The 27952-nt window shown below is 52.3% G+C and overlaps 1 protein-coding gene across 1 annotated transcript in view; it reads left to right on the forward strand.

The window, feature by feature from the left end:
- LOC123766262 (coiled-coil domain-containing protein 22 homolog) overlaps positions 1–27952 on the forward strand; it is a 202955-nt gene that overhangs the window by 34524 nt on the left and 140479 nt on the right. Inside the window, exon 3 of the mRNA XM_069321082.1 lies at positions 27559–27691. Coding sequence (XP_069177183.1) covers positions 27559–27691 — 133 coding nt within the window. The remainder of the gene's footprint in view (positions 1–27558; positions 27692–27952) is intronic.

A 27952-nucleotide genomic window follows, 5' to 3' on the forward strand; every position in this document is an offset into this window, starting at 1 on the left:
TTGCCACAAATATATTTGCATTGTTTGTTTTCAGGGCATTTTCATGGCTTCCTAATTTTTTGGTATCTTATCTGATGCATATGTATGTCATTTACAATATTTACAGATTTGAACGTTCATAATGTTCCAAGGAACTGTGATACATGTTTCAGTAATGTGTCCACTAAAAATGTTTATTGTTGCAATATTAATTATTTAATATTCAATTTATTAACATTACCAGTATTTACACTTGGAAAATCCTTAGAAACTGTGACGAGGATTCGAACCTATGCTGTTGGTACCTTCACACACATGTCTCTGACAACCAGGCCACAACATGGTAAAAGGATTGCAACCTGGAGTTCTATTGAACACACGAGGGTTTCCTGGATTTTCACACAATCCCCCCCATGCACTCTTGTCATCTTGGAATGTTCTACCTCTGATGCTCCTCTTTCAATACACAGAGTGATTACATTAACATAAGAAGAATAATCACATGAGTGCATGGGGGTATTGTGTGAAAAACTTGGTCCAGCTTCAGTGAAAACCTCAGGAAACCCTCGTGTGTTCAATAGAACTCCAGGTTGCAATCCTTTTACCATGTTGTGGCTTGGTTGTCAGGGACATGTGTGTGGGAGTACCAACAGCATAAGTTCGAATCCTCGTCACAGGTTTTAAGGATTTTCCGAGTGTAAATACTGGTAATGTTAATGAATTGAATATTGAACAATTAATATTGCAACAATAAACATTAAATAAATAATAAACAATAAATTCCGGCTTAAGTGGAAGCCTCAGGAAACTCTCGTGTGTTCAGTAGAACTCCAGGTTGCCATTCTTTTACCATATCGTGGTCTGGTTGTCTGGGGCATGTGCGTGTGATTACCCACTGCATAGGTTCAAATCCTCATCATGGCTCCTTTGAATTTTCTCATTGATACATCACATTAGTGTGATTACTCTCTTGACTGTTTACACTGTCACACTACTGTATTTACACAATCACACTATATTACACACTCAGTACTTCATGAGTGTGTGATAATCAGTGAAACAGTCCATGTAACATAAGGCAACTTTGCATTCAACACACCAGGTACACAGATTTTTGCTTCATAGCTCTTCGTTTTGTGTGCTTGCAAACAATGCACTCGCGTACACCTTTTGCGTGTTTTCCTGAACTTGGTATGTAACTAGTTTTGTGTAATGGAAGGGAGTCTTTACAAACCAGTCTGTTGGGACCTGCATAAGGCATTGTTGGTATGTAAACTCTCGTCCTAGCACTCTCTTCTTGGCCAAATTTCAGGAGTAATTATGACAATAGGGCAAGACTAAAATTATGGGTTGGTGGTTTCTTGCCTGGTTTCACCAAATACATTTTGTACCAATTCATCAATGTTATATCCTTAAGGTGACAAAACAATTTATTGGACCACTTAACACTCTTCTGAACACACTCAACAGCACCAACCATCATGTCACATTTATCTACCAATCTCATATTTATATTGTAGTCTATGACGCTATCTGGTTTATTCACTTTTCCCTGTCTTCCAAATCTCATTTTGCCACTGTCTGGTATAATAAGGCCTGTCTTTGGCCTGGTATAATAATTGTCAGTGTTTAGAATGTGCCTCTTGTTCAGCAGTGGTTCCCTGAGCATCTTGACCACACTACCAGAAACCCCAGGAGGATCTTGAGCAGACATGTCTATGTCAGTACCAGAATATAGTATCATATCAATCACCACTCTGGCTGGCTGGCAATATCTAATCGATTTAACGACCTTTTATTTACCGTTCTGCCTGTTCTAACAACTGATTTTTAGATTGTTAACTGGCGCCTTATTTTCATGGTCATTGGCTGTTAACTCCGGAATACTGTATTGAGTTAAACTGGAAGCCAGTATTGTGTTTGTTGTGACAACCTTGCCCTCACTAGGCCAGTGATTACATTTTCCCTTCACAGATTTTTCTTCTTCTGTTACACAGCATGTAGTCAGAGCTAGTCAGTTACAACCAGTCAGCAGCAGCCATAGTCAAGTCACACTCAGTTAGGCATTCACAGTCAAAGACAGTTAGGCATTCACAGTTGTGGTAGCAACCAGTCACAGTTTGTAAACAACATAAGTTTGATGTTGTTTACAAAACTCCAACATTATGTACTCTCACAAACCCAATGTACCTTCTTGTATATAAGTCAGGCAGGCAGGCAGGCAGGCAGGCAGGCAGGCAGGCAGGCAGGCAGTCAGTCAGTCAGTTAGTCAGTCAGGGCAGTCAGTCAGGGCAGGCAGTCAGGGCAGGCAGTCAGGGCAGGCAGTCAGGGCAGGCAGTCAGGGCAGTCAGTCAGGGCAGTCAGTGAGTGAGGTCAGGTCAGGTCAGGTCAGGTCAGTCAGTGCAGTCAGTCAGTGCAGTCAGTCAGTCAGTGCAGTCAGTCAGGGCAGTCTACCTCCAAGGCAGGAAGCCTAGAATCTGGTATCTGGTAGGAAGGAAGCCGAGAATTTGAACCATGTTAATTCCATTCGGACAGTCAACACACACCTGGAAGGGTTACCTTGAGGTTACCTTGAGGTGCTTCCGGGGCTTAGCGTCCCCGCGGCCCGGTCGTCGACCAGGCCTCCTGGTTACCGGACTGATCAACCAGGCTGTTGGACGCGGCTGCTCGCAGCCTGACGTACGAGTCACAGCCTGGTTGATCAGGTATCCTTTGGAGGTGCTTATCCAGTTCTCTCTTGAACACTGTGAGGGGTCGGCCAGTTATGCCCCTTATGTGTAGTTGGTTGGGGATATATCTGGGAGGATATAGTATGGGGATGGGGAGGGGGTAAGATGTAGCTGGTTTGGGGGAGCTGAGGGGATGTGGCATCACCACAGCTAGTCTGTGATAGTCCGCCTGCCACCCAAGCCTGCCAAAGCCTGCCCACCTGCCTGAACCCACCCAAGAGAACCCACTCAACTATCCAAACCCACCCAACTGCCCAAACCCGCCCAACTGCCCAAACCCGCCCAACTGCCCAAACCCGCCCAAGCCCATCTAAGCCCACTCAAGCCCACTCAAAACCACCCAAACCTGCCCAAAAAGAATGCCCACCCACCTAAACCCACCCACCCGAACCCCCACCCAAGACAGCCCACTCGCCCGAAACCACCCAAGCCTGCCCACCCAAGAACGGTCCTCCTACCTGATACCCACCAGAACTAATCCAAGACTACCCTCCCGCCTGAATCCACCCAAGCCTGCCCACATCCACCCAAGACAGCCCACAGCCCATACCCATGCCCACAAAAAAAGCCCACCCAACTGCCCAAACCCACCCAAAACCACCCAATAAGACCCATGCACCCGAACCTACCCAAGACCGCCCACCTGTCTTAAAACACCCAAGAACGCCCACTCACCTGCCCGAACCTTATCAAGAATGCCCACCCACCCGGCCAAACCCACCCAAGCCTACACACCCATCCAAGAACGAAACCCACCCAAGCCTACACACCCACCCAAGACTGCCCGCCCGCCCGCCCGAAACTACCCAGGACTGCCCAAAGAAGAACCCACCCAAGTTTGCCCACCTGCCCAAACCCACCCAAGACTGCACACCCACCTGAAACCACTCAAGACCACCCATATAAGAGCCCACCCAAGCCTGCCTAAGGTTTCAGAGTCGGGATAGGGTTTTCTTGGTGGTGAGATTTGGGTGTCTTCAGGAACTGCTCCCCCTTCCAGATTGGTGGTGAAGACATTTGAGCCTGTTCCTCCTGCTGGAACTTTTGGGTCGTGCCAGCGGGCCCCTTTCATCCCTGCTTTTCCGGTGGACTCCGTGTAACGACCGCTTCCCTCTGTAATAACCGCGGCCTCTATTGTAATAACCCAATGTTCCCCAGTATTACTCCTGTTAACTTGTGATCTCTCATAATCGTAATATACGCTCTCTGTTGTAATTCTCCGTCTCTCTTCACTCAATACCCCAGCTTAACGCTGTTACAGTCCAGTATGACCCCTCACTGGACTGCCACGTATGTAAGAGGAATATTAAATGAGGAAGATACACCAAGGACAAGGGTTATTAGTTAAAACAATAACAAAACACATTAACACTGCCACCACCTTCCCGACCAACCATACCTGAATGTGTCTGTCACCGATCCCCCAGGAAGGCAAGGAATCAGTAACCATGGGACTCCGGGTAATATGAACTTCAGAAATAAATTTTGGAAAATTAGTTTGTGTAATTTACGTTACTTATTTGAATCCAAGGGCAACTTTAGTATCTATTAATAGTAGGAGAACATGGGGGCTTCCAATACAACACCTAAAAATGACAAAGTAGCAAAATATATCAAAGGGGAGTTAAGTGAATACCACTGGACAAGCTATACAATTTATTTTATGAAACATGTAAATTAAGACAATTTGAACACATCACCTATTCTATTTCCCTAGAGGCACAATGGATATTTACCGAGGACATAAAAACTCAAGTGCTACTCTACCTTAAATACCCGCACTACCTCCACGATGTTGATGGCTGCCCTCAGCCCCGAGGATACGGGCTTGCGGCCCTGTTCCTAATACACTCCCAAGACACACTGATGAAATTTAGTTTTTCCAACTTATTGCTGGGAAGGATTACTCCTCCCACCATCTACTACAGCCCCAGGGCTCCACCCATTATTTTGGCAATGGCCAACCATTTAACACGTAGGCCTGAGGTCTGGCTCTCTAGGGCCAATAAGGACTTGGCCCTTATCTCAGGCCAATCACCTTCACTGATCTGTCGTGGAAAGCTACATGAATTTCTGAAGATTGAGTCAGCTCTCCCCAGCTAAAGAGAAGAGGGACAAGGCACGTCTATGGAGCCCAGGCACCTGCGAGCAATGTTTACAAAACTGATAATTTATGTTCAAGCCTGTCTCCTCTAAGATAGGAGTAGGGACATTTGACTCTGCCTGGTATGGGGAAGGCCGCTGCTGAGAGGGACAGAGAGGGATGAGAGGGGGTGGAGAGGGAAATATCTGAGTGGGGAATTGAGTGGGAGAAGCCAAGGTATCCACGACCACCCTACCCTCAGGTCAACCTCTTGACCCTGACAAATGGGCGACAGGGGGGGGGAGAGGAGGAGACGAATGACGGCCAAGGGGAGGGGAGAAGGAAGGAGGGGAGAGGGAGAAGGAAAGGAGGGGAGAAGGGGAGGGAAAAGAGGGGAGAAGGGAGAACCAATGATCTGAGCCCCAGATCATTACAACTGACTCCGGTCTTTTCCGGTCTTTTCTCCAGAAGTAGAAGGTTTGGAGGACAATTCAGCCCCCCAGGTCCTGACGTGGAGGAGCCTGGGGCTGGGGAGGTGTTGACTTCGGGGAGGGGCTTGGGCCCCATGGGCTGAGGAGCTCGTTTCTGGGTCTGCGTCCAGTACACTTGCCTTGGCAGCTCAGTCGTCGGCTGCCTTGTTGAAGTTGTTTGTGCCGATTCTGAAGGAAGCGGTGTCTCTGTTCTTTGTTTCATGCCTCGTGTGGAATCCGCTTGGGCCCCTGGCTCTTAGATTTTCATCCCCTCTTTGTCCATTGCTGTTTGCAGAGTCTGCAGTGGTGCATTTTCTGCAGGCGGCTTCGTCTAGTTGCCAGCCTGTGTTGGACTTGTTGGTTCTCCGGGAAAGGGGGTGGGGAACCATGGTGGTCCTGCCCAGAAGGGTCGTGCCAGGGCTCGGGATTCTTTCAGTCGTCGTAAACCAGTGGGGCAGATTCGGTGCCGGCCACTCCTGTGCGAAGCCTTTGGTGTCTGATCGGCGCAGTGATCGTTCTGAGCATCAGTCGGGCTCTCTTAAGGGTCGTCGGCCTTTTTGTTCGCCCCATTGACGGGGCCATGGGGGGAGGCTCATGCTGTTTTATATCGCCTGGTCCCACAATTTGTGGGCACTTTGGGTCATTTCCTCTGGCCTGCGGTGGCATTGGGTGGCTCTTCCTCCTTCGGGGGGATCTGGGCTGGCAGGGCATGCCTCTTCCTCTCTGCTCTGTCAGGTCATTGCGGAGTGGGTTCACTGGGGCCTGGTTGAAACAACCACCCAAGATTGGGTGTCACTCAGGAGGTTTCCCCACCTGTTTTCAGTTTCAAAACGGGACTGTGCAGACCTGCGGTTTATTTTGGACTTGTCTCGTCTGAACCCTTGGGTATTTTGCTCCTCCTTTCAGATGACCACTCAGTCCCAGGACTGGCTGCTTTTGGAGCCGGGCACTTGGATGGTGTCTCTGGACCTCTGGGAGGCGTATTGGCATGTCTCGATTCATCCAGGGTTCAGGGACTGGCTCGGTTTTGTCGTGGGGTGGCAGGCTTACCATTTTCATTGCCTTCCACTTGGCTTGAATCTGGCACCTCATGTGTTCACCCACATTACCTGAGTCATGGTGGCCCGTTTACACCTGTTTGGGATTTGGGTTCTGGCTTACCTCGATGACTGGCTGGTCTGGGCTCCCAGCCAGTCCAGTGTCTGCTCGCCAGGGATTTGGTTCTTTCTCAGCTCACTCGGACTTGGCTGGGTCTTGAGTGGGACTCTCAGACCACTTCCTTGTCTCTCCCTCCCACGGTGTTGCTGCGGCCATGGTCCTGCCTTCGGCTGTTTTTGGAGAGCACCTGGGTCACTCGTCAGTTGTTCGAGCAGCTGTGCGGGAGTCTGAACTTCACCATTGCTGGTCGTTCACCGTTGGGTCGAATCTCTCTTCGGTGGCTGTTCTGGTTCCTTTGGGGACATCCTTTCTGTCGCTCTCGCGATCTTTGAGTTCGGACCCCTGGAGCCTTGTGTCAGCAGCTTCCTCTTCGGTTTTTTAGGGTTCTGTGCCGTGGTGCCTACCCAAGCCCTCGCTCAATATGTTCATAGATACCTCGTCTCTCGGCTGAGGCTTTGTGACCAGTGCTCACCAGGCCGGTAAGGATCTGTGGGGTCCGTCTTTCCGTCAGGCTCACAGCATGGTGCGGAAGTTCGCATCACTCGCGGATCAATGATCTGGCTCCATTCAGATTGCTCCCTTGTGGTTCACTGTCTGAACCGCTGGGGTTTGATTCAGTCCTTGGCTCTTTGGGGCTGATTTGTTCGGGTGACTCTTCTGCTGAGTTCTCAGGGTTTGGCTTTCCTGGCAGTTCATATCCAGGGAGTGTTCAATGTACTGGCGGACGACCTGTCCTGTTTCATTCCCATGTCCATGGAATGAACAGTCGACGCAGACTCGTTCCATTGACTCTGCCGACGTTCGGGCACCCGGACGTGGACCTCACGTGTCGGCTTGGTCGAGGCGTCTTCCAGTACAGTATATGCGACACCCTTACCCGACTGCGAGGCCGTCAGGGTCGATGCCTTTTGACTGGACTGGTCAAGGTGGGGTTACCTGTACCTCTTCCCGCTGGTTCGGTTGTTGCTCCTGGTCCTAGCTTGCTTGTAGACTTACCAGAGAAGAGTAGTCTTGTTGGCCCCTTGGTGGCCGGCCCAGCCTTGATTTCTGGCGCTGCTTGCTCGGTGTCCGAACCCGAGGGTCTTTCCGCAGCTCCGCCTTTTTTAGCAGATCGGTCCGGTCCGTCACGTATCTGGTTTGATCTTCTCCTCCGATCTTTGCATCTGGTCTTTTTGATGCAGGTTTATCACCACTTGTAAGGTGATCCTATGCCTTACCCTTCATTGGCTTGGTTGCTGGTGTCCCATCTGCGATCTTCATCTCGGTGGCAGTATGAAGTTCCCTGGTGGTCCTTTCATCACTTCATTCTTCATAGGTTGTCTTGGAGTTCAGATCAGGTTGTTTTGTCCTTTCTCTCTTGGTTGTTTCAGGACCGTCATCTTATGCAGAATACCGTCGCCTTGTATCATGTGGCGCTGGCAGAGCTGCTTCGTTTTGCGTTCGGGATGGATGTTACTTCTGCTTTGTTCCGCAACCTTTTTCGGGACTTGTTTCACCTCTGGCCTGCTCATGCCCTGCCCGAGCCGTCCTGATTGTTGGCTTGGTTGCTTCTCTCCTCCTCGGTTTGTGGTGGATCCTTCGGTTCTGGACGGTTTCTGGGGGGAGCCCCGTCGGCTCCCCGGAGCTTTACCGGCTGATATCCTAATGTCAGACTTTGGCATCAGTCATGTGTATGGAGTTCTAGGGCCTACCGAGGACCACGGCCAGAACCTGGCCCCTCAGAGAGGCAAGGGGAGCACCTGGTTGATACCTGGTTGATGGGGTTCTGGGAGTTCTTCTACTCCCCAAGCCCGGCCCAAGGCCAGGCTCGACTTGTGAGAGTTTGGTCCACCAGGCTGTTGCTTGGAGCGGCCCGCAGGCCCACATACCCACCACAGCCCGGTTGGTCCAACACTCCTTGGAGGAATAAATCTAGTTTCCTCTTGAAAATGTCCACGGTTGTTCCGGCAATATTTCTTATGCTTGCTGGGAGGACGTTGAACAACTGCGGACCTCTGATGTTTATACAGTGTTCTCTGATTGTGCCTATGGCACCTCTGCTCTTCACTGGTTCTATTCTACATTTTCTTCCATGTCGTTCTCTCCAGTACGTTGTTATTTTACTGTGTAGATTTGGTACTTGGCCCTCCAGTATCTTCCAGGTGTATATTATTTGATATCTCTCTCGTCTTCTTTCTAGTGAGTACATTTGGAGGGCTTTGAGACGATCCCAATAATTTAGGTGCTTTATTGCGTCTATGCGTGCCGTATATGTTCTCTGTATTCCCTCTATTTCAGCAATCTCTCCTGCTCTGAAGGGGGAAGTGAGTACTGAGCAGTACTCAAGACGGGACAATACAAGTGACTTGAAGAGTACAACCATTGTGATGGGATCCCTGGATTTGAAAGTTCTCGTAATCCATCTTATCATTTTTCTGGCTGTCGCAATATTTGCTTGGTTATGCTCCTTAAATGTTAGGTCGTCAGACATTATTATTCCCAAATCCTTTACATGCTGTTTTCCTACTATGGGTACATTTGATTGTGTTTTGTACTCTGTATTATGTTTAAGGTCCTCATTTTTACCGTACCTGAGTACCTGGAATTTATCACTGTTAAACATCATGTTATTTTCTGATGCCCAGTCGAAAACTTTATTAATATCAGCTTGAAGTTTTTCAATGTCCTCAGCCGAGGTAATTTTCATACTGATTTTTGTCATCTGCAAAGGATGATTCGAAGCTGTGACTTGTATTTTTGTCTATATCCGATATGAGAATAAGGAAAAGCAGCGGTGCAAGGACTGTACCCTGAGGTACAGAGCTTTTCACTACACTTGGACTAGATTTTATATGGTTGACAGTTACTCGCTGAGTCCTGTTTGACAGAAAACTGAGTATCCAGCGTCCTACTTTACCGGTTATTCCCATTGACTTCATTTTGTGTGCTATAACGCCATGGTCACATTTATCGAAAGCCTTTGCGAAGTCCGTGTATATCACATCAGTATTCCTCTTCTCTTCTAATGCCTCAGTGACTTTGTCATAGTGCTCAAGTAGCTGTGAGAGGCACGATCTTCCCGCTCGAAATCCATGTTGGCCTGGGTTGTGAAGGTCATTGGTCTCCATGAAATTGGCGACCTGACTCCTAATCACTCTCTCAAATACTTTTATGATGTGTGATGTTAGTGCAACTGGTCTATAATTTTTTGCCAATGCTTTGCTCCCTCCCTTGTGTAGAGCAATGGCCTATAGAAACCCCTGTGTGGTAGGAAGCATTCTATGTCTGCCATCGACCAAGTCAAGCATCCAGAATGGTAAGCATTCCAAAACAAACCCCTGTTCTGGTGAAAATTGCTACCTAAAGCTGAACTAGTGGATACAACTCTTCAACAGAAAACAAGGAAACTAGTATGACGTCATACGTCACTGCGCCACTGTCTGCGCAGCTCCCCCCTCCCCGGGAGGGGGAAGGGGGAGCCCCAGACCTCCCTCGCCGGCTATCCACCCATCAGTTCTTTGGCTGATGCTATAGGCACCGGTTATATGCTCCGGCTCCAGTAGTTGTTTCAGCACTGTACCTAGAGTGTGGTGTCTGTTTTCTAGGTGGTGTGTGAGCCGGGAGTGATTCTCCAGTACTTGGGCTGCATGCGCCTAGGGTTCCCTTCCCTAGGTGCCCTGTAAGTACTGCCCTTGGGGCTTGGGGCCGCCTTCCACAAGTTCCTTGGGTCCTGCCTCTGCTTGGCCGTTTACTGCTTGGTTTTCGGCCGCTCTTTGTGTGCTCGGGTGTTCTGTCTCCCTTGTTCGCCATAGAGTAAGGGGCAGTTTTTGCACTGGTGGGGTGCAGGGTACTGTGCAGCTTGTCTTTACCAATCATAGCGGCCGGCTCTGTTCCGCTTGGGTACGCTGTCCTCTTGCGGGGTTTTCTTTTTCTTTTTGTTTATCTACCTGGTTGGGGGATCTGCCTTCGTTCTTGCCCCTTGTGTCCCTTGTGTTCTGAGTATTTTCTGGTGGTACCCCCTGAGTGTACACGTCCCGGGGATTCAGTTCTTAGAAAGTTGTTTGGTAGCTTTGGGTGCCGGTTAGCAGTACCCTGCCTGGGATTACCTGAGAGCGAGTCCTCTTATAGTAAACGCTCAGGACCCTGGGAAACCCCTGGGGGCGCGCGGGTCCGATGGATGTGACCACAGAGTCCCCCCCTCGCTTCCAGCGAGTTTGAGGGTTGCTCTCACCCTTTGTCTCTGGGTGACTCTCTGTTTTGCCTCCGTCTGCTGCCTGTGGGGTCGGTGACACCTTCGACCCGGAGTCCTGCGAGTTTGGTTGCTCGTTGTGGCTCGGTTACCCAGTTGTGCTGACAAAGCGGGTGCGGGCAGCAGTGGCGTTGCACTTGAGCCTTGGTGGTGGTAACGTTCTCGTGGTTTCCTCCCCGGGAGCCCCGGGGCTGCCCCGTTGTAGTTCGTTTTGGGACTTGGGAGTGTTGGTTGCTTCGGTTCCATCCACGCCCCCTTGCCTTTCCCCTGGATCACCCTTCCTGCCTGCATCCGGTTCCTTACCGTCTGTAGGTTCGGGGCGGGGTTTTTGATGGTGTAGAGACTCGGGCAGTCTCGGGGAATTCCCCTTCCGGGGTAGTGACGGGGGCATTTGAGCCTGTTCCTCCAGCCGTGTTGTATGAGTCTGCCAGTGGGCTCCCTTCCTTAGTGTTTTCACGGCTGCCCCGGTTTTCTGGTACGGCCGGGGCTTTGGGGGAACGGCTCGGCCCCGGGGCCTGTCGTGTAGGTTCCCGGGGCTGTGGAGGGGCTGACTTGGGAGGCCCCGTTGGACCCCGTGGGGGTTTTTATCCCCCTCTAGGCGGGGCTTGTGGTTACGCGGAGTGGGTTCTTTCCTCCCCACTCGCCGTGCTTGCTGTTGGGCGTCGGCCCCTCCCCGGGCTCGGTTCCTTGGCCTTTGAGTCGGTTGGTTCCGTCCTGTGGGTGGATGTTTCCTCTCACCCTTTTTTGGGACGGTGTTTTCGTCATGTTTCCCCGTTCGATGGGGTTCTACGTGACTTCTGATCTTGGGTGCGCCTGTGCCTTTGTGTGCCTTCGGGACTAGTGTTGGCTTCTGTGTTCTCGAGGGTTCGGGAAGGTTTTTCGCTACTTCCCGCATTATTGGAACGTCTGTCGGCTCCTCGCCGTTTTGGGCTACTTGTGGCCCGGTTGGGCTACTTGTGAGCCGGTTGGGCTACTTGTAGCTCTGTTGGGCTACTTGTCGCCCTGTTGGGCTACTTGTCGCCCGGTCTGGCATCTTTTGGCCGGGCGTCTTTTGGCCGGGCGCTGGATGCGGTGTTGTTTATAGACCTGTCTTTATTTAGGTATATTTTTGTACGACTGAGACCGTTCACACACCAGTGACTGTCCCTTTTTCAACCCTTCCTATCCCCCTCATGTGCATGTCCAACTCATGCTGCAGTCATTCAGGGGACCCACCTTTTTTCATGTTGAGGTGTGGGGGTTGTAGGGTTGGTTCTGTACTCACCTGGTAAGGCTCCTGGCTGTGCTTGCAGGGTTTGAGCTCTGGCTCTTGGGTCCCGCGTATCTGGTAGAACTTGTGGGATAGTACCAGTGGAGTGCAGTGGTGCTACTGGCACAATTGGGGAACACTGTATTACCATCAGAGGTCTGTGCTTGTTACACGACCTACTTGCGAGCATAAGCCTTCTTACTGGTTCATCCGTGGAATTCCAGGGCACACTAGCCTGTTTTCGTATAGCAGTTCCGGCCCATCCTGGTTGTGGGGGTATGTGGGCCGGCGGGCCGCTCCTGGCAGCTGCCTGGTGGGCCACCCTCTGGCCGGTCTAGCCTGGCCTTGGGCCGGGCTTGGGGTGTAAAAGAGCTCCCAGTACCCCAGGTTGGTGGTCGGGTGGCTTCGTGGTAGGTGTCCCACCTGCGTACTTCTCTTGGCGGCAGTATGGGGTATTTTGGCGGTCCTTCCTTTTCCTGTCCCTTCTTAGGTGGTTACTCTTGTTAGCTTGGTTTACTCTCGGCTTGGTTTTCTGGTGGGGTTTGGGGGCCGTCGTCTTGCCACATACTGTCGCCTCTTTTCGTGCGGCGCTGGCAGAGCCGCTTCAGCTTGCTTTCAGTCTTGGTGTTGCTTCTGCACCGTTAGTAAGCTGTTTTGTGCATCGTTTCACCTCTGGCCTGTTCGTGCGCCGCTTGCACAATCCTGGTCTCTGGTCAGCGTGCTCTGTCTTCTCCTCGGTTGGTAGTGCCCCTTCGGTTCCGGTGTGTTTTTTCGTCGGCTCTTTCCTTTTGGCCTTTGCCTCTGGGGGTCGAGTCGCTGAGTTTTCTTGCTCCTTCGGTTTTAGCGGTAGCAGCAGTCTCCATCTTTTCTGGTGCGGGGTGGGGCTGCTGCGTTCTGGAGGGGTCCTGGGTTTGCTGGTGCTTTGTTGGTCGGGCCGGGGGTGTGTCGTGTTTTGTGTTCAGTGGCGGCCCTCCGCTGTTGTTTGCGTGCCACGGCGTTTGGGTCCGGAGCGTGTTTTGCATTGATCCGGTTCTGTTCTTCCTGGTTCGCGGGTGATGGTGTCCCAGGTGGTCAGCCGTGTTCTTGCGGCTAAGCTGCCTGTGTTCTTCCCTCATGCCAGTGGCGTTCATGGCTTCGCTGCTCTCGCTGCCGTCTGGGCGACGTGGCATTGCGGTCTTTCGGGCAAGGATTTTTGGTGTTCGTGCGGGGGCCTTGCTGCTCGTTGTTCTCGTGTTGTTCCCGGGACTTTTCGGGGCTGTGGCGCCTTGGGTTGGCGTTTGCTGCTGGTTGAATCGCTTCCGTGGGGGGTGCGTGGTGTCCGCCTCCCGGTTCTGACCCTTTGACCTTCCTCTGTGGGTAGTTAGCTCCGGGGAGCCGATGGGACTCTCCCCAGAAAATCAGCGTTGAATGTAATGAAACGCCATTTTCTGGGTGTGACCCGGTGGCTCCCCGGCAACCCTCTCTCCCTCCGGTCGACGGTTTTTCGTGTGTTTTGACATCCAGCCTCAGAACTGATGGGTGGATAGCCAGCATGGGAGGTCTGGGGCTCCCCCTTCCCCCTCCCGGGGAGGGGGGAGCTGCGCAGACAGCAGCGCGGTGACGTATGACGTCATACTAGTTTCCTTGTTTTCTGTTGAAGAGTTCTATCCACTAGTTCAGCTTTAGGTAGCAATTTTCACCAGAATAGGGGTTTGTTTTGGAATGCTTACCTTTCTGGATGCTTGACCCGGTCGATGGCAGACATAGAATGCTTCCTACCACACGGGGGTTTCTATAGGCCATTGCTCCCCTTGCCTCTCTGAGGGGGCCAGGTTCTGGCGGTGGTCCCCAGTAGGCCCTAGAACTCCATACACATGACTGATGCCAAAGTCTGACATTAGCATATCAGCCGGTAAAGCTCCAGGGAGCCTCCAGGTCTCACCCAGAAAATGGCGTTTCATTACATTCAACACTGTTTTTTTCTAAGGCTCTTTTCTTGTTGGCAATGGCCTCTGGGGGTAGGGTTGCGGAGTTTCATGCTCTCCTCTGGCACAGGGGGTTTCTACTCTTTTAGTCTTGGTGATAGGTTTGTTTGGTTGCAGATATCTCCTTCTTTTCTGGCGAGGAATGAGACTGCTGCTTTCTGGAGGGGTCCTTGGGTTGTTGATGCTTGGTTGGTCAGGCCAGGGGTGCATCATGTGTTGTGTTCGGTTGCGGCTCTTCGCCAGTTTTGTGCGCTATGGCCTCAGTGACCGGAGACGCACTTTGGGTTGACCCAGTTTCCCTTTTTCCCTGTTCCAGGGTTTTTGTTTCCCAGGTCGTCTGCAGGGTTATTAGGTCCAGCCATCCTGCGGTCTATCCTTGTGCCCACGTCGTTTGTAGGTTTGCTGTGCTGGCTACTGTCTTCGGTAACATGTCTTGGACTGACATTCGGGCACGGGGTGTTTGGAGGTCGAACAGGGTTCTAGCTGCTCGCTACCTTGTCACTGTTTTGGGGTCTGGTCAGGCCTGTGTTGCATTTGGTCAGCAGTTGCAGCCAGTATTCTTGACTTTGCACTGAGGGGCGAGAGCCGACCCCCCTCCTGGATAAGTCCCTCTTGTTTTTGTCTGTTGGTGAGTAGCTCCAGGGACCCGAAGGGGCTTACCCCAGAAAACCAGTGTTGAATGTAACGAAATGCCATTTTCTGGGTTAGACCCGGAGGCTTCCCGGCAACCCTCCCTCCCTCCCTCCAGTCGGCATTTTTTTCACGTGTTTTTGACATCCAGTCTTAGAACTAGGGTGTGGATAACCGGCGTGAGAGTCTGGGGCTTCCCCCTTCCCTCTTCTGGGGAAGGGAGAGCTGCGCAGACAAGCAGCGCGGCAACATGGTGACTTCATGCTCGTTTGCTCATTTTCATTTTGGGGAGTTCTGTCCACTAGTTCGGTTTTCAGTAGCAATTTCTTAACCAGAATAGGGGTTTGTTTTGGGGAGCTTACCTTTCTGGGTGCCTGACCCAGTTGATGACTGACATAGAATCCTTCTAACCACTCGCGGGGGTTTCTTTAGGCCATTGCACTTCATGCCTCTCTGAGGGGGCCTGGTTCTGGTTTGTGGTCCCTGGTAGGCATGGAACTCCATTCACATTGACTGATGCCAAAGTCTAATATATCGATATCAGCCTGGATAACTCTGGGGAGCCTCCGGGTCTCGCCCAGAGAATGGCTTTTCTTTACATTCAACGCTGGTTTTCTGTGGGGGGCCCCTACGGCTCCCTGGAGCTTATCGAGCTAATGTATGTTATATTAGACCGGGACATTAGCTATGGAGTTCAGAGCTATCAGGGACCAGCGCCAGAACCTGGCCCCTTCAGAGAGGTTTCAGGGAGCAATGGCCCTAGAAAACCCTCTTGTGGTTGGGGGTTATCCTTATCTGCCATCAACCGGGATTAGGCACCCAGAAAGGTAGGCATAACAAAACAAACCCACATGGTAAGAAACTAAAACAAAAACCGAACAGAGAGGTAGAAACTCCCTACAATCCCAAGGAAACACGCAAACATCCCACTTTACTGCTGCGCCGCTTGTCTGTGCAGCCTTCCCTCCCCAAGAGGGGTAGGGGGGCCCCGGACCTCACTGCGCCGGCTGCCTAGCACCAGTTTGTAAGTTAATGTCAACCAGGACAGACGCTTCTCTGGCCTCAAATTCCTGTGCGGTGTTTGCCTGTGTGGCGTTCTCTGTTGTCTTGTCGTGGTGCATGGTGGCCAGGAGTACCTCATCAGTGCCGGGGCTGCATGCGCTTAGGGGCTTCCTTCCCTAGGTGCCCTGTGAGTACTGCCCCTATGTGTCAGGGTTATCTTCCCCTGGGGCGTTCGGGAACCACTCTCGTAGGGGGTTCTTGCTGCTCGACATTTGCTTCGCGCTTGGGGCCAGCTGGGGCTTGGGGCCCTTGTTTGGCCTTAGATAGGGAGTGGTGTTGTGCTAGGTAGGGCGTCAAGGTGTTGCGCGGCCTGCCACCTACGCGGTGACCACCTACTTTTGCGGGGTTTTTATTTTGTTTTGTTTTTGTTGCCTGGTGGGGGGTCTGACTCGTGGGACTATATTTCCCCCTGATACTGTTTTGGTGGCCTTCTGCTAGGCCCCCGTGTTTGTACACGTTACAGGGGTTTCAGTGTTGTTCTCTACCCCTTGTTAGTTTGGGTTTTTTAACCAGTTAGCAACACCTTGCCCGGGCATCCCGTAGTTGTTACACAACGGGTCCTGGAAACCCCTGTCGAGGCTCGGTAGACCAATGGATGCGTCTCCCGAGATCCAGCCTACCTTGTGCGGGTTTGAAGGTTGCTGTGTGCGCATGTCTTAGGGTGACAGTCACCTGTTTTGCCTCCGTCATGCTGCCTGTTGGGTCAACAACACCTTTGACCCGGAGTCCTGCGAGTCGTGTTCTCTGCTTGTGCTCCAGTTTTATTCTGATGATGTTGCTGTTAGGTACAGGCAGCATCCGCGTTGCATGTTAGGTTTAGGTTACTGCAACATGCTAGGTTGGTTTCTCACCCTGATGCCCCAAGGCTGCCCCGTTTTGGTTTTAGGGACCCGGACCTGGGGGCGTTATTCGCTTCAACTTTGACTCCTTCCACGCTCCCTGGTCCTTTCCCTGTTGTTCATCCTGCACCTTCCCCACTGTGTCCGGCTCTCAAACGTCTGAGGGTTCCAGTTTCGGCACAGAGTTTAGTTGGTAATGAGACTCGTGCGGCTTCGAGGGCGGCCCCTTTCGGGTCTGAGACGGAGGCATTTGAGCCGGTTCCTAATGCCGAGACTTCTGGGTCTGACCAGCAGGCCCCCCTTCTTGTGTGCCTTTCCGCTGGACTCTGCCTTTTCTTCAGAGGTCGAGGGTTTGGAGGACGGCTCCGCCCCGGGTCCCAACATGGGGGACCTTGGGGCTGGGGAGGAGTTGACCTGGGGGCCTTGGGCCCCCTTTGACTTCGCTTGGGTGCTTTTGCCTTCCTCACGGGGCTTATTGTTGCAAGGGGGGGGGGGGAGTTCTTATCCCCCCTTTCCCTGTATGAGTATGATTTGGGTTCGGCTCCTCCCCGGGTTCAGTTCCGGGCTCCTTTGGGTACCTTGGCTCTGTCTTTCAGAGGTTTTCTACTACCTGTATCCTCCGAGCCTCCTGAGCGAAGGAGGCTCAGGAGGCTCTTGCTGCATACCTCATGCGAGACCTGGTTATTCCTTTGTGATGGATCCGTCCTCTTTTGAGTTCGGTTCTTCTTCCCGCTTTTGGGTATGTTTGGAGGTTCTGGAATCTTCCTGACTGGCAGACTGCCCCTTTTTTTCATTGGGGGTGTAGCATGGGTTGTTGGACCCCGCACGCTTGATTGGCGTGAAACTTCTACAGATCTGCAGGTTTACCTGGGGGGGGGGGCGAGTTTGAGCACCTTAATGCGTGCTTGTTAGCCCTGTGCTTTCTCAGGATGTTGGTCTTTTCCAGCTTCACGTGCAGGTTCCTCTTCTTTTGGCACCGTTGGTTGCAGAGGATTTGCGTGCCAATGGGCACTTGGCTTCGGTCTTACATTTCTTTTCCCTTCTCGAGCTGTCTTCTGCCTGGCTTGAGGAGGATGTGAAAGCGTTGAGTGAAGGGCCTTCGTCTTTGGTGCTGACTTTGGCAGCTAGGGCGTCGGCTGCACTGTTGAAGCTCTTTGGGCCCATCCTAAAGGAGGCGGTGTCTCTGTTTTTTTGCTTCTTGCCTCGCGTGCCGTCAGGCTGTGCTCACGCTCTCTTTGGAATCTGCTTGGGCCCTGGCTCTTAGGTTTTTATCTCCGTTTTGTTCGTTGCTGTTTGCAGAGGCTGCGGTCTCGCTGTTTCTGCAAGCGGCTTCATCTAGTTGTCGTCCTATGTCGGACTTGTTGGTTCTCCAGGGCGATCCTTCTCGGCCATCTCAGAGAGGTCATGCCAGGGTTCAGGGTTCCACTGGTCGAGGTGGGCTATTGGTGCCAGTTTCTGAGCCGACATTGCCTTTGGTGCCGGCGTCGTCTGGTCGGTGCGGTGATCGTCCTGTTCGATTTTTGGTTTCTCGTAAGGAGCGTTGACCCTTTCGCGGTTCGCCCCATTGATGGGGTGATGGGGGGAAGGCTCTCTCTTTTGCCCAGGCTTGGTCCCACAGTTTGTGGGCCTTTTCGGTCGTGTCATCCAGCCTGCGGTGGCGTTGGGCGGCTCGTCCTCCTTTCGGGGGCTCAGGGCTAACAGGGCAGGCTGCTTCTCCTGCCCTTCATGAAGTCATCTTGGAGTGGATGCGCTTCGGCGTGGTCAAAATAACCCCGTCCCTCAGGTGGGTTTCCCGCCTGTTTCCAGTGCCAAAATGGGACTGTGGATCTGAGGTTCATTCTGGACTTGTCCCGTCTGAACCCCTGGATTCCTTGCCCCTCGTTTCAGGTCCGGCTTTTGTTGGAGCCGGGTGCCTGGATGGTTTCCCTGGACCTCAAGGATGCTTATTGGCACGTTCCTATTCATCCGGGGTTCAAGGACTGGTTAAGTTTCGTGGTGGGGCATCAGGCTTACTGCTTTCGTTGCCTCCCTTTTGACTTGAATCAGGCACCTCGCGTTTTCACGTGTCTGACCTGGGTTGTAGTGACCCGTCTGCGTCTGCTAGGGATTCGGGTTTTGGCCTACCTCGACGACTGTGGGCTCCCAGTCGGTCAGCTTGTCTGCTCACCAGGGATATGGTTCTCTCCCAGTTTGCCAAGTTCGGGTTCCTGGTGAACTGGAGGAAGTCCCTTCTGGTTCCGTCCCAGGTTCGGATCTAGCTGGGTCTTGTTTGGGATTCTCTGACCTCTTCTTTGTCTCTCCCTCCAGAGGCATTGCTACGGCTGCGGTCCCGCAGTCGGCTGTTTCTGAGAGGGTCCCGGGTCACTCGGCGGTTGCTCCAGCGGTCGTGTGGGAGTCTGAACTTCGTCATGCTGGTCTACCCGCCAGGTCAGGTTTGGTTTAGGCATCTGTTTTGGTTCCTTCGGGGACGCCCCTTCCGCCTCTCTCGCGATCGTTGGGTTCATCCTCCAGGGGGCCTTTTGTTGGTTGCTGCATCGCCAGCTTCCTCTTCGGGGTTTTTGGGGTTCGGTGCCTTGGTGCCTTCCCGAGCCTTCGCTTGATGTGTTCACGGAAGCGTCGTCTCTCGGCTGGGGTTTTGTGACCAGTGCTCACTAGGCCAGCCAGGGATGGTGGGGTCTGTCCTTACGTCGCGCTTACAGCGCGGTTTGGGAGTTCGCCGCAGTCTGGTTCGCGCTTCAGAGGGTTCGGTTCGCTCGGGGATTGACCATCCAGCTTCATATGGACTGTTCTCCAGTGGTTCATTACCTGAATCGCGGGGGTTCTCTTCGGACCTTGCCTCTTTGGGGTTGGTCTCTTAAAGTGGTTTGTCTGCTGGATTCTCAGGGTTTGGCTCTCCGTGAGATTCATATCCGGGGAGTGTCCAACGTCCTGGCGGATGGCCTGTCTTGCTTCATTCTCCTGTCCACGGATTAATGGTCGACTGGCTCTACCAGACATATGGACTCCCAGACGTGGACCTCTTCGCGTCGGGGTGGTCTTGGTGTCTTCCAGTTTGTGACAACCTTCCCCGACTGCGAGGCGTTCGCGGTGGATGCCTTTCGGCAGGACTGGTCAAGGTGGGGTTACCTGTACCTCTTTCCCCCGGTCCAGCTGTTGCTTCGGGTTCTGGCTCGGTTGAAGACTTTCCCAGGGAGAGTAGTCTTTGTGTCCCTTTGGCCGCCCCTGCCTTGGTTTCCGATGCTGTTTGCTCGGAGTCCGAACCCGGGGTGTTTCCTGCCGCTCTGCCTTTTTCAACAGGAACAGAGCTGGTTCAGCCTTCTCCTCTGCTTTTCGCATCTGGTCTTTTTGACGCGGACCTGATCACCATTCATATGGTGATCAGGTGGTTTCGTTGATGGTGTCCCACCTGAGAGCCTCATCTCGGTGATGGTATGAAGTTTCCTGGCATTCTTTTCGCCATTTTCTTGCTTTTCGTGAGTTGTCTTCTCCTTCGGATCGGGTTGTCTTGTTCTTTCTTTCTTGGCTTTTTCAGGACCCTCATTTGTTGCCTAATACTGTCGCCTCGTATCGTGCGGTGCTGGCGGAGCCGCTCCAGCTTGCGTTTGGGGTGGACATCACATCTCCCCTGTTCCATAAGCTTTCTTGTGCTGTTTCACCTCCAACCTGCTCATGCGCTGCTTGAGCCGTCCTGGTCCTTGGACAGGGTGTTCTCTTATCTTTCCTCTCCTCGGTTTGTGGTGGCCCCTTTGGTCCAAGATTGTTTTTCCAAGGCCCTGTTTTTGTTGGCATTGGCCTCTTGTGGTCGGGTAGGGAAGCTTTATGCTCTCCTCTGGCGCAGGGGTTTCTGCTCTTTTGGTCCTGGGGGTCGGTTTGTACGTTTGCAGCCTTCTCCATCTTTTCTGGTGAAGAACGAGACGGTTGCTTTCTGGAGGGGTTCTTGGGTCATTGATGCTTGGTTCGGCCGGGGGTGCATCATGTGTTGTCTGGTTGCGGCTCTTCACCGTTACCTGCGCACTTTGGCTGGGGTGGCAGGGGATGTGCTGTTGGTTCCAGGGCTCGGGTCTCCCAGGTCATCTGCAGAGTTATTAAGTCTAGCCATCCTGCGATCTATCCTCGCGCCCATGACGTTTGGAAGTTTGCAGCTTTGGCTGCCGTGTTTGGTAACATGTCCTGGGCTCATATTCGGGCGCGTGAATTTTGGAGATCGAACAGGATCCTGGCCGCCCGTTATTTGGTGAACATGCCTGCTCCTGGGCGTTCTTGTGTTGCTTAGGGTCGCAGGTTGCAGCCAGTTGTCTCGACTTCGTGTTGAGGAGTTTGTGGCGGGTGCCTCCCGGGTAAGTTCCTATATTCCTTCATTTTGGGTATGTAGCTCCAGGGAGCCGTAGGAGCTCCCCACAGAAAACCAGCGTTGAATGTAATGAAACGCAATTTTCTGGGTGAGCCGTTGAGGCTCCCTGGCAACCCTCCCTCCCACCAATCGGCGTTTTTTTTGCGTTGGTTGAAGCTTAGCTTTCGAACTGGTGCTAGGCAGCCAGCGCCGTGAGGTCTGGGCACCAGCTCCCTCCCTCCCCCTCTTGGGGAGGGAGGGCTGCATGGATGAGCGGCATGGCAGTAAAGGGGGATGTTTGCTTGTTTCCTTGGGATTGCAGGGAGTTTCTACTTCTCTCTGTTCGGTTTTTTGTTTTAGTTTCTTACCATGTGGGTTTTGTTTTGTTATGCCTACCTTTCTGGGTGCCTAAACCCGGTCGATGGCAGATAAGGAAAACCCCCAACCCCAAGGGAGTTTTCCAGGGCCATTGCTCCCTGAAACCTCTCTGAAGGGTCCAGGTTCTGGCACTGGTCCCTGGTAGGCCTGAACAACATAGGTAATAGCCCGGTCTAATATAACATATATATTAGCCCAATAAGCTCCAGGGAGCCTCCGGGACTCGCCTAGAAAATGGCGTTTCATTACATTCAACGTTGGTTTTCTGTGGGGAGCCCCTACGGCTCCCTGGAGCTTATCGGGCTAATGTATGTTATATTAGACCGGGACATTAGCTAAGGAGTTCAGACCTACCAGGGACCAGCGCCCGAACCTGGGTCCCTTCAGAGAGGTTTCAGGGAGCAATGGCCCTGGAAAACCCCTTTGTGGTTGGGGTTTTCCTTATCTGCCATCGACTAGGGTTAGGCACCCAGAAAGGTAGGCATAACAAAACAAACCCCACATGGTAAAAAACTAAAACAAAAAACCGAACAGAGGTAGAAAATCTCTACGATCACAAGGAAACAAGCAAACAAGCAAACATCACACTTTACTGCCGCGCTGATCGTCCGCGCAGCCCTCCTTGCCCCGAGAGGGGGAGGGGAGAGCCCCGGACCTACCGGGCCGGCTGCCAAGCTTCAGTTCGTTCGCTAATGTCAACCGGGATAGACGCTTCTCTGGCCTCAGTTTCCTAGGCGGTGTTTGCCTTATGTGGCGTTCACTGCCGTGTGTTGTGTTGTGCGGTGGCCAGGCGTACCTCATCAGTGCCAGGGCTGCATGCGCTTAGTGGCTGACTTCCCTAAGCAGCCTGTGAGTGCTGCCCTTGCGTAACAGGGTTATCTTCCCTGGGGCGTTCGGGAACCGTTCCCATTGAGGATCTTGCTGCTCGGCATTTGCCTCGTCCTTGGGGCCAGTTGGGGCTTAGGGCCCTTGTTTGGCCTTGGGTAGGGATTGGTATTGTACTGGTCAGGGCGTCAAGGTGTTGCACAGCCTGCCACCTAAGCGGCGGCTGGTTCCTGTTGCCTCTGGTGACGGTGTACTTTTGTGGGGTTTTTCTTTTGTTTTTATTTTCATGCCTGGTGGGGGTCTGCCTAGTGTGGCTATAGTTCCACTGGTAGTGTTTGGCGGCCCTCTGTTAGGCCCCCGTGATTGTACACGTCGAGGGGGTTTTCAGTGCTATCCTCTACCCTCTTGTTATGTTTGGGTTTCTTAACCAGTTAGCAACACCTTGCCCGGGCTTCCTGTAGTTGTTACCCCTACGGGCCCTGGAAACCCCTGTTTGAGCTCGGGGTACCATTGAATGTGTCTTCTGGGTTCCAACCCGTCTTGTACGGGATTGTTGGTTGCTGTGCCCTTGTCTCCGAATGACAGTTGCCGATTTTACCTCCGTCATGCGGCCTGTTGGGTCACCGACACCCTGACCCGGAGTCTTGCGAGAGATTCTCTGCTTGTTCAGGCAGCATCCGTGTTGCAAGCTAGGTTAGGTTGCTGCAACATGCTTGGTTGGTTTCCCACTCGGATGCCCTGAGGCCGCCCCGTTTGGTTAGGTGCTGTTCGCCCCTTTCCTTCCCTGTTCCCGGCTCCAGACTGTCTGTGGGTTTCGGGGTCATTGCAGGGTTTAGTTGGGGCCGAGACTCGGGCGGTTTTCGGGGGCTGCCCTGTTCGGGTTGGGGGACGGAAGGTTTTTCGAGCCGGTTCCTCCTGCCAAGACTTCTGGGTCTTATCAGCGTCCCTTTCTTGCTGCCTTTCCCATGGACTCTTGCTTTTCTTTAAGTGCGGAGGGCTTGGAGGACGGCTCTGCCCCGGGGCCTCTGTTGTTGGTTCCCGGGGCTGTGGGGGATGCCTGCTAGCAGTTCTGGGCGGTTTGCCCCTGCTGGGGTTTTCTGCTGTTGGGCAGCATTTTTCGCCCATCCAGTCTGCTTGCTTCCCACTTTTGCTGGTGTGTTTTTGTATCTTTAGCATCAGCCACGGCCCCTGCTGGCGGCCATTTTCGTCTGCCGGTTTCCCAGAGTGGCCACCAGGGCGGCGTTGTGGTTTGTTTACATGCGACTGGGTGTGCGAGTGAGGTTCTGGAGTGAGTTTTCACCTTTTTTCAGGGTTTTTTATTTTCCTGTTGTCGTTTCTTTGCTTTTCTGGTGTTTTCTGCCCGTTGCCTGTTCCTCTGGGAATGTTTGGGTGTTGATTTTACACCGGGTTTTCCATTTTGTCTGTTTTGGGTCTGAGCCTTTGGGTTTGGACTAGATGTCCCCTGGCTGGTATGCTTGCTCCCACACCTTGTCCCTCGGTTTTCGGTCTGTTATGACCGTTTTCCCAAGGGGTTCTGTCTGGGGGCTGTGCTTTGCCTCTCTGTGGTGTTCTCCGCCAGCAAATGTGGTGGTTTGGGCTCTCCCTGGTTCAATTCTGGGTTCCTTTGGGTTCTTTCGTTTCATTCCGGAGGTTTCCTCCTCTTGGGGCCCCCTTTGTGGGTTCAGGGGACTTTGTTTCCTCGTGTGACCCGGTTCTGCCTTCTGGGGTTCTGGGGTCTTCCTGGCTTGCAGGCTGATCTTTTTGGGTCTTGGCACATGTTGTGGTCTTGCTGGGATTTTGAGGTTTTGTTGTCAAGGTGGGCCTTTTGATGTAGTTTTGTGCCTTCTTTGCCTGGCCGGCGAGGTGCTCTGGCCCACTGGTCGGCGACTGGTACTTTTCTTTTGCAATGTATGTACTCACCTAGTTCTGTTTGCGGGGGTTGAGCTCTGGCTCTTTGGTCCCGCCTCTCAACCGTCAATCAACAGGTGTACAGTTTCCTGAGCCTATTGGGCTCTATCATATCTACACTTGAAACTGTGTACGGAGTCAGCCTCCACCACATCACTTCCTAATGCTTTCCATTTGTCAACCACTCTGACTCTAAAAAAGTTCTTTCTAATATCTCTAGATATTATGTGTGAGGTATGTGTGTGTGTACGCATGTACTTATGTACGCTGTGTGTGTGTGTGCACATGTGTATACGCACGTGTGTGTAACATATCTTGTGTGTTTGTGTATATGTATATGTGTATATACATAATGTGTATGTGTGTATTTTTTCTGTTGGAAGGGGTTCTGTTCCCTTCTCTGTTGATGGGGCGCTGGGGGAGCAGCTTGCTCTGTTGACTCTCGCATGGTCCTGCTGTTGGTGGGCGCTTTTGGTTGTCTTCCGGCCTTTGGTGGCGTCGGTAGACAGCTTCTCCCCCTTTGGGGGGTTTCAGAGCTGGCGGGGTGGGCTTCTTCCCCTGCGCTTCGTCGTGTCATCTTAGTGGGTGCATTGGACGTGGTCGATCCGTCCCATCCTTCTGGGGTTCCTGTCTACTCCTTGCAGTCATGGGCCTTTCGCAACTGCAGTTCTTCTGGACTTCTTCAGTCTGCGCCCTGGTTTCTATGCCCTCCTCGGTGGACTGTTGTGTCCTGTCCGGCTTCTGTTGGCGCCGGGTGCCTGGATGGTGGCCCTGGACCTCCAAATCACTTCTTGGCACGTTCCTCTCCAGTTTTCTGGGAATGGCTCAGTTGGTGGTGGGGCTTCAGGCTTGCTGCTTTTGTTGCCTTCCCTATTTTGTAATGGGCACTTGGTATATTTTTTTTTTTGCATCTTTACCGGATCTTAGTGCCCTGTCTGAGTCTGAGATTCGGTATCTGGCCTACCTCGACAACTGGCTGGTGTCGGCTCCCAGTCAGTCTACTTGTCTGCTCGCCAGGGGTGTGGTTCTTTCCAGATCGCCGGGTTTGGTTTCCTGGTGATCTGGAGACCATTCCATCTGTTTTCATCCCGGGTTCGGACCTGGGCCTTGTTTAGGGCTATTGGGCCACTCATTGTCTTTCCCTCCAGAAGTGTTACTGCAGCTGTGGTCCCACCTTCGGCTGTACATGAGGGGGTCCCGGGTTCCTCAGCGGTTGCTTGAGCAGTTGTGCGGGAGTTTGAACTTCGACATGCTGGTCTGCCTGCTGAGTCGGGTTTGGCTTCGGTGTCTGTTTGGTTCCTTCGGAGACAACCCCTTCCGCCTCTTGCATTCATTGGGTTCGTTCCTCCGGGGATCTTGTGTTGGTGCTGCGTCACCAGCTTCCTCTTTGGGGTTTTCGGGGTTCCATGCCTTGGCACCTCCCCGAGTCTTCGCTCGATGTGTTCAGGGACGGGTCATCTCTCGGCTGGGGCTTTGTGACTAGTTCTCGCCAGGTTGGCCGAGGTTGGTGGAGTCTGTCCGTCCGTTGAGCTCACAGCACGGTTCGGGAGTTCGTGGCTGTTTGGTTTGTGCTTCGGAGGGTTTGGGTCACTGGGTGCTCTACCATTCAGCTCTGTTCGGACGGTTCTCTGGCGGTTCTTCCCGGAACCACAGGGGTTTGGCTAACCATGAGGTTCATGTCCGGGGTGTGTCCTGCATCCTGGCGGACATCTGTCTCGGTTCATTCCTCTCTTCTCGGATTGGCCAGTTGTCGCCGACTCGTTTTGTTGGCTCTGTCGGACGTATGGACTTCTGGCCATGGACGTCTTCGAGTCGGCGTGGTTTAGGTGTCGCCCATTTTATGTGGCGCCCTTTCCCATCTGCGAGGCATTCACGGTGGATGCTTTTCGGCAGGACTGGTCGAGGTGGGGGTATCTGTTCCTCTTCTCCCGGTCCAGCTGTTGCTTCGGGTTCTGGCTCGGTTGCAGCCCATTCCCACGAGAGCAGTCCTTATAGTTCCTTGGTGGCCGGCCCAGCCTTATTTTCAGACGCTGCTTGATAAGTGTTCGAACCCGGGGCGTTTTCCCATGGCTCCGCCTCTTTCGGCAGGTCGAATCGGTCCTGTACGTGGCTGGTTTTGCCTTCTCCTCGGCTCTTCACGTCTGGTATTTTGACGCAGGTATCACCATCTCTGTGGTGTTCAGGTGGCTTTGTTGACGGTGTCCCACCTGCGAGCTTCGTCTTGGCAACAGTATGACGTTTCGTACGCTTTCTCGTGTTTTGTTTCACCTCCGGCCTGCTCATGCGTCGCCTGAGCTGTCCTGGTATTTGATCAGGGTGCCTTCTTATCTTATAAGTTTGTGGTAGCCCCTTCGGTTCAGGTTTCTGCTCTTTAGTACTGGTGGTAGATTTGTACATGTGCAGCCTTTCTCCGTCCTAGCGACGGTCGAGACAGCTGCTTTCCGGAGGGGTTCTTGGGTTATTGATGCTTGATTGGTTTGGCCGGAGGTGCATCCTGTGTTGTCCGGTTGTGTTTTTTGCTGTTACCTGCGTACCGTGTCTGCGGATGCACTGTGGTTGATCCGGTTCCCCTCATTCCCTGTTTTCAGGGCTCGGATCTCCCAAGTCGTCCGCAGAGTTTTTCATTCTTCCAGCCTGCAGGCTGTCTTTGCACCCGTGCTGTTCAGACATTTGCAGCTTTTGCTGCTGTGTTGGCGACGTCTAGGGCTCATTTTGGGCACAGGGATTTGAGGGTCGCAAAGGTTCTTGGCCGCCCATTCTTATGCACGTCTTATCCTGTGCGTTCTTTGTGCCTTGGGGCGCACATTGCGACCTGTTGTCTCGGCTTTGCGTTACAGAGTTTGTGGCGGCCGCCTCCCGGGTTGGCCCTTTTTTCTTTTCCTTCTCTTTGGGTATGAAGCTCCAGGGAGCCGTAGGGGCTCCCCACAGAAAACCAGCGTTGAATGTAATAAAACGCCATTTTCTGGGTGAGCCCCGGAGGCTCCCTGGCAACCCTCCCTCCCACTGGTCGGCATTTTTTTCACGTTGGTTGAAGCTTAGCTTCTGAACTGAAGCTTGGCGGCCGGCGCGGTAGGTCCGGGGCTCCCCCCCTCCCCCTCTCAGGGCGGGGAGGGCTGCGCGGCAGTAAAGTGTGATGTTTGCTTGTTTGCTTGTTTTTTTTGTGATTGTAGGGAGTTTCTACCTCTCTGTTCGGTTTTTTGTTTTAGTTTTTTACCATGTGGGGTTTGTTTTGTTATGCCTACCATTCTGGGTGCCTAACCCCGGTCAATGGCAGATAAGGAAAACCCCAACCACAAAGGGGTTTTCCAGGGCCATTGCTCCCTGAAATCTCTCTGAAGGGGCCAGGTTCTGGAGCTGGTCCCTGGTAGGTCTGAACTCCTTAGCTAATGTCCCGGTCTAATATAACATACATTAGCCCGATAAGCTCTAGGGAGCCTCCGGGGCTCACCCAGAAAATGGCGTTTCATTACATTCAACGCTGGTTTTTTGTGTGTTAAACATAAATCTGTTACAGTATTATTTAAAATTAAGATGAGAATCTTCATGATGTATAAATTATTGTAGTTGAGTTTATTACATACAAACTTAGTGTAATTATATTCTCATTAGGTTTTCCATTTGCATAACAAATGGAATTTTGAACAATTGAGGAAAATAACAGAACAAAAGCATTTGCAGTGTAATGCATTTGTTTTTTAAATTTATCCAAATGTTTCTTTATTTCAGGATGTGGGATATCTTGGTGATGTTGGTTACCAGTCACTTCTCTATCCAAATGAGACCGACTTGAGAAAGATATTTATGTTTCTGATTGAGAAACTACCAAAAGACACAGCTGCTGTTTCGGATGAACCTCTGAGTAAGAACATTACTGTACAATACTATTTAAAAAAAAAAAATCTGGGAGGACCCTTCAGTAGCTTTCCAAAGCTAATGCTAAAGTGTAGCCAAGCCTTTAAGAATTGCACCAAGCCTCTGAGACTCATACTGATCTACCTGGATTCAGGACCAGAATTTGGAGCTCTCTACAAGGCAAAACAAAACAGGCTACATTTAACTTAAATAAATCTTGAGGCAAACCTTTAATTGCAGTGGGTGAACAACCGTAGCCCTGATGTGT

Source organism: Procambarus clarkii, chromosome 9, assembly GCF_040958095.1.
Source record: "Procambarus clarkii isolate CNS0578487 chromosome 9, FALCON_Pclarkii_2.0, whole genome shotgun sequence".
NCBI classification, from domain to species: Eukaryota; Metazoa; Arthropoda; class Malacostraca; order Decapoda; family Cambaridae; genus Procambarus; species Procambarus clarkii.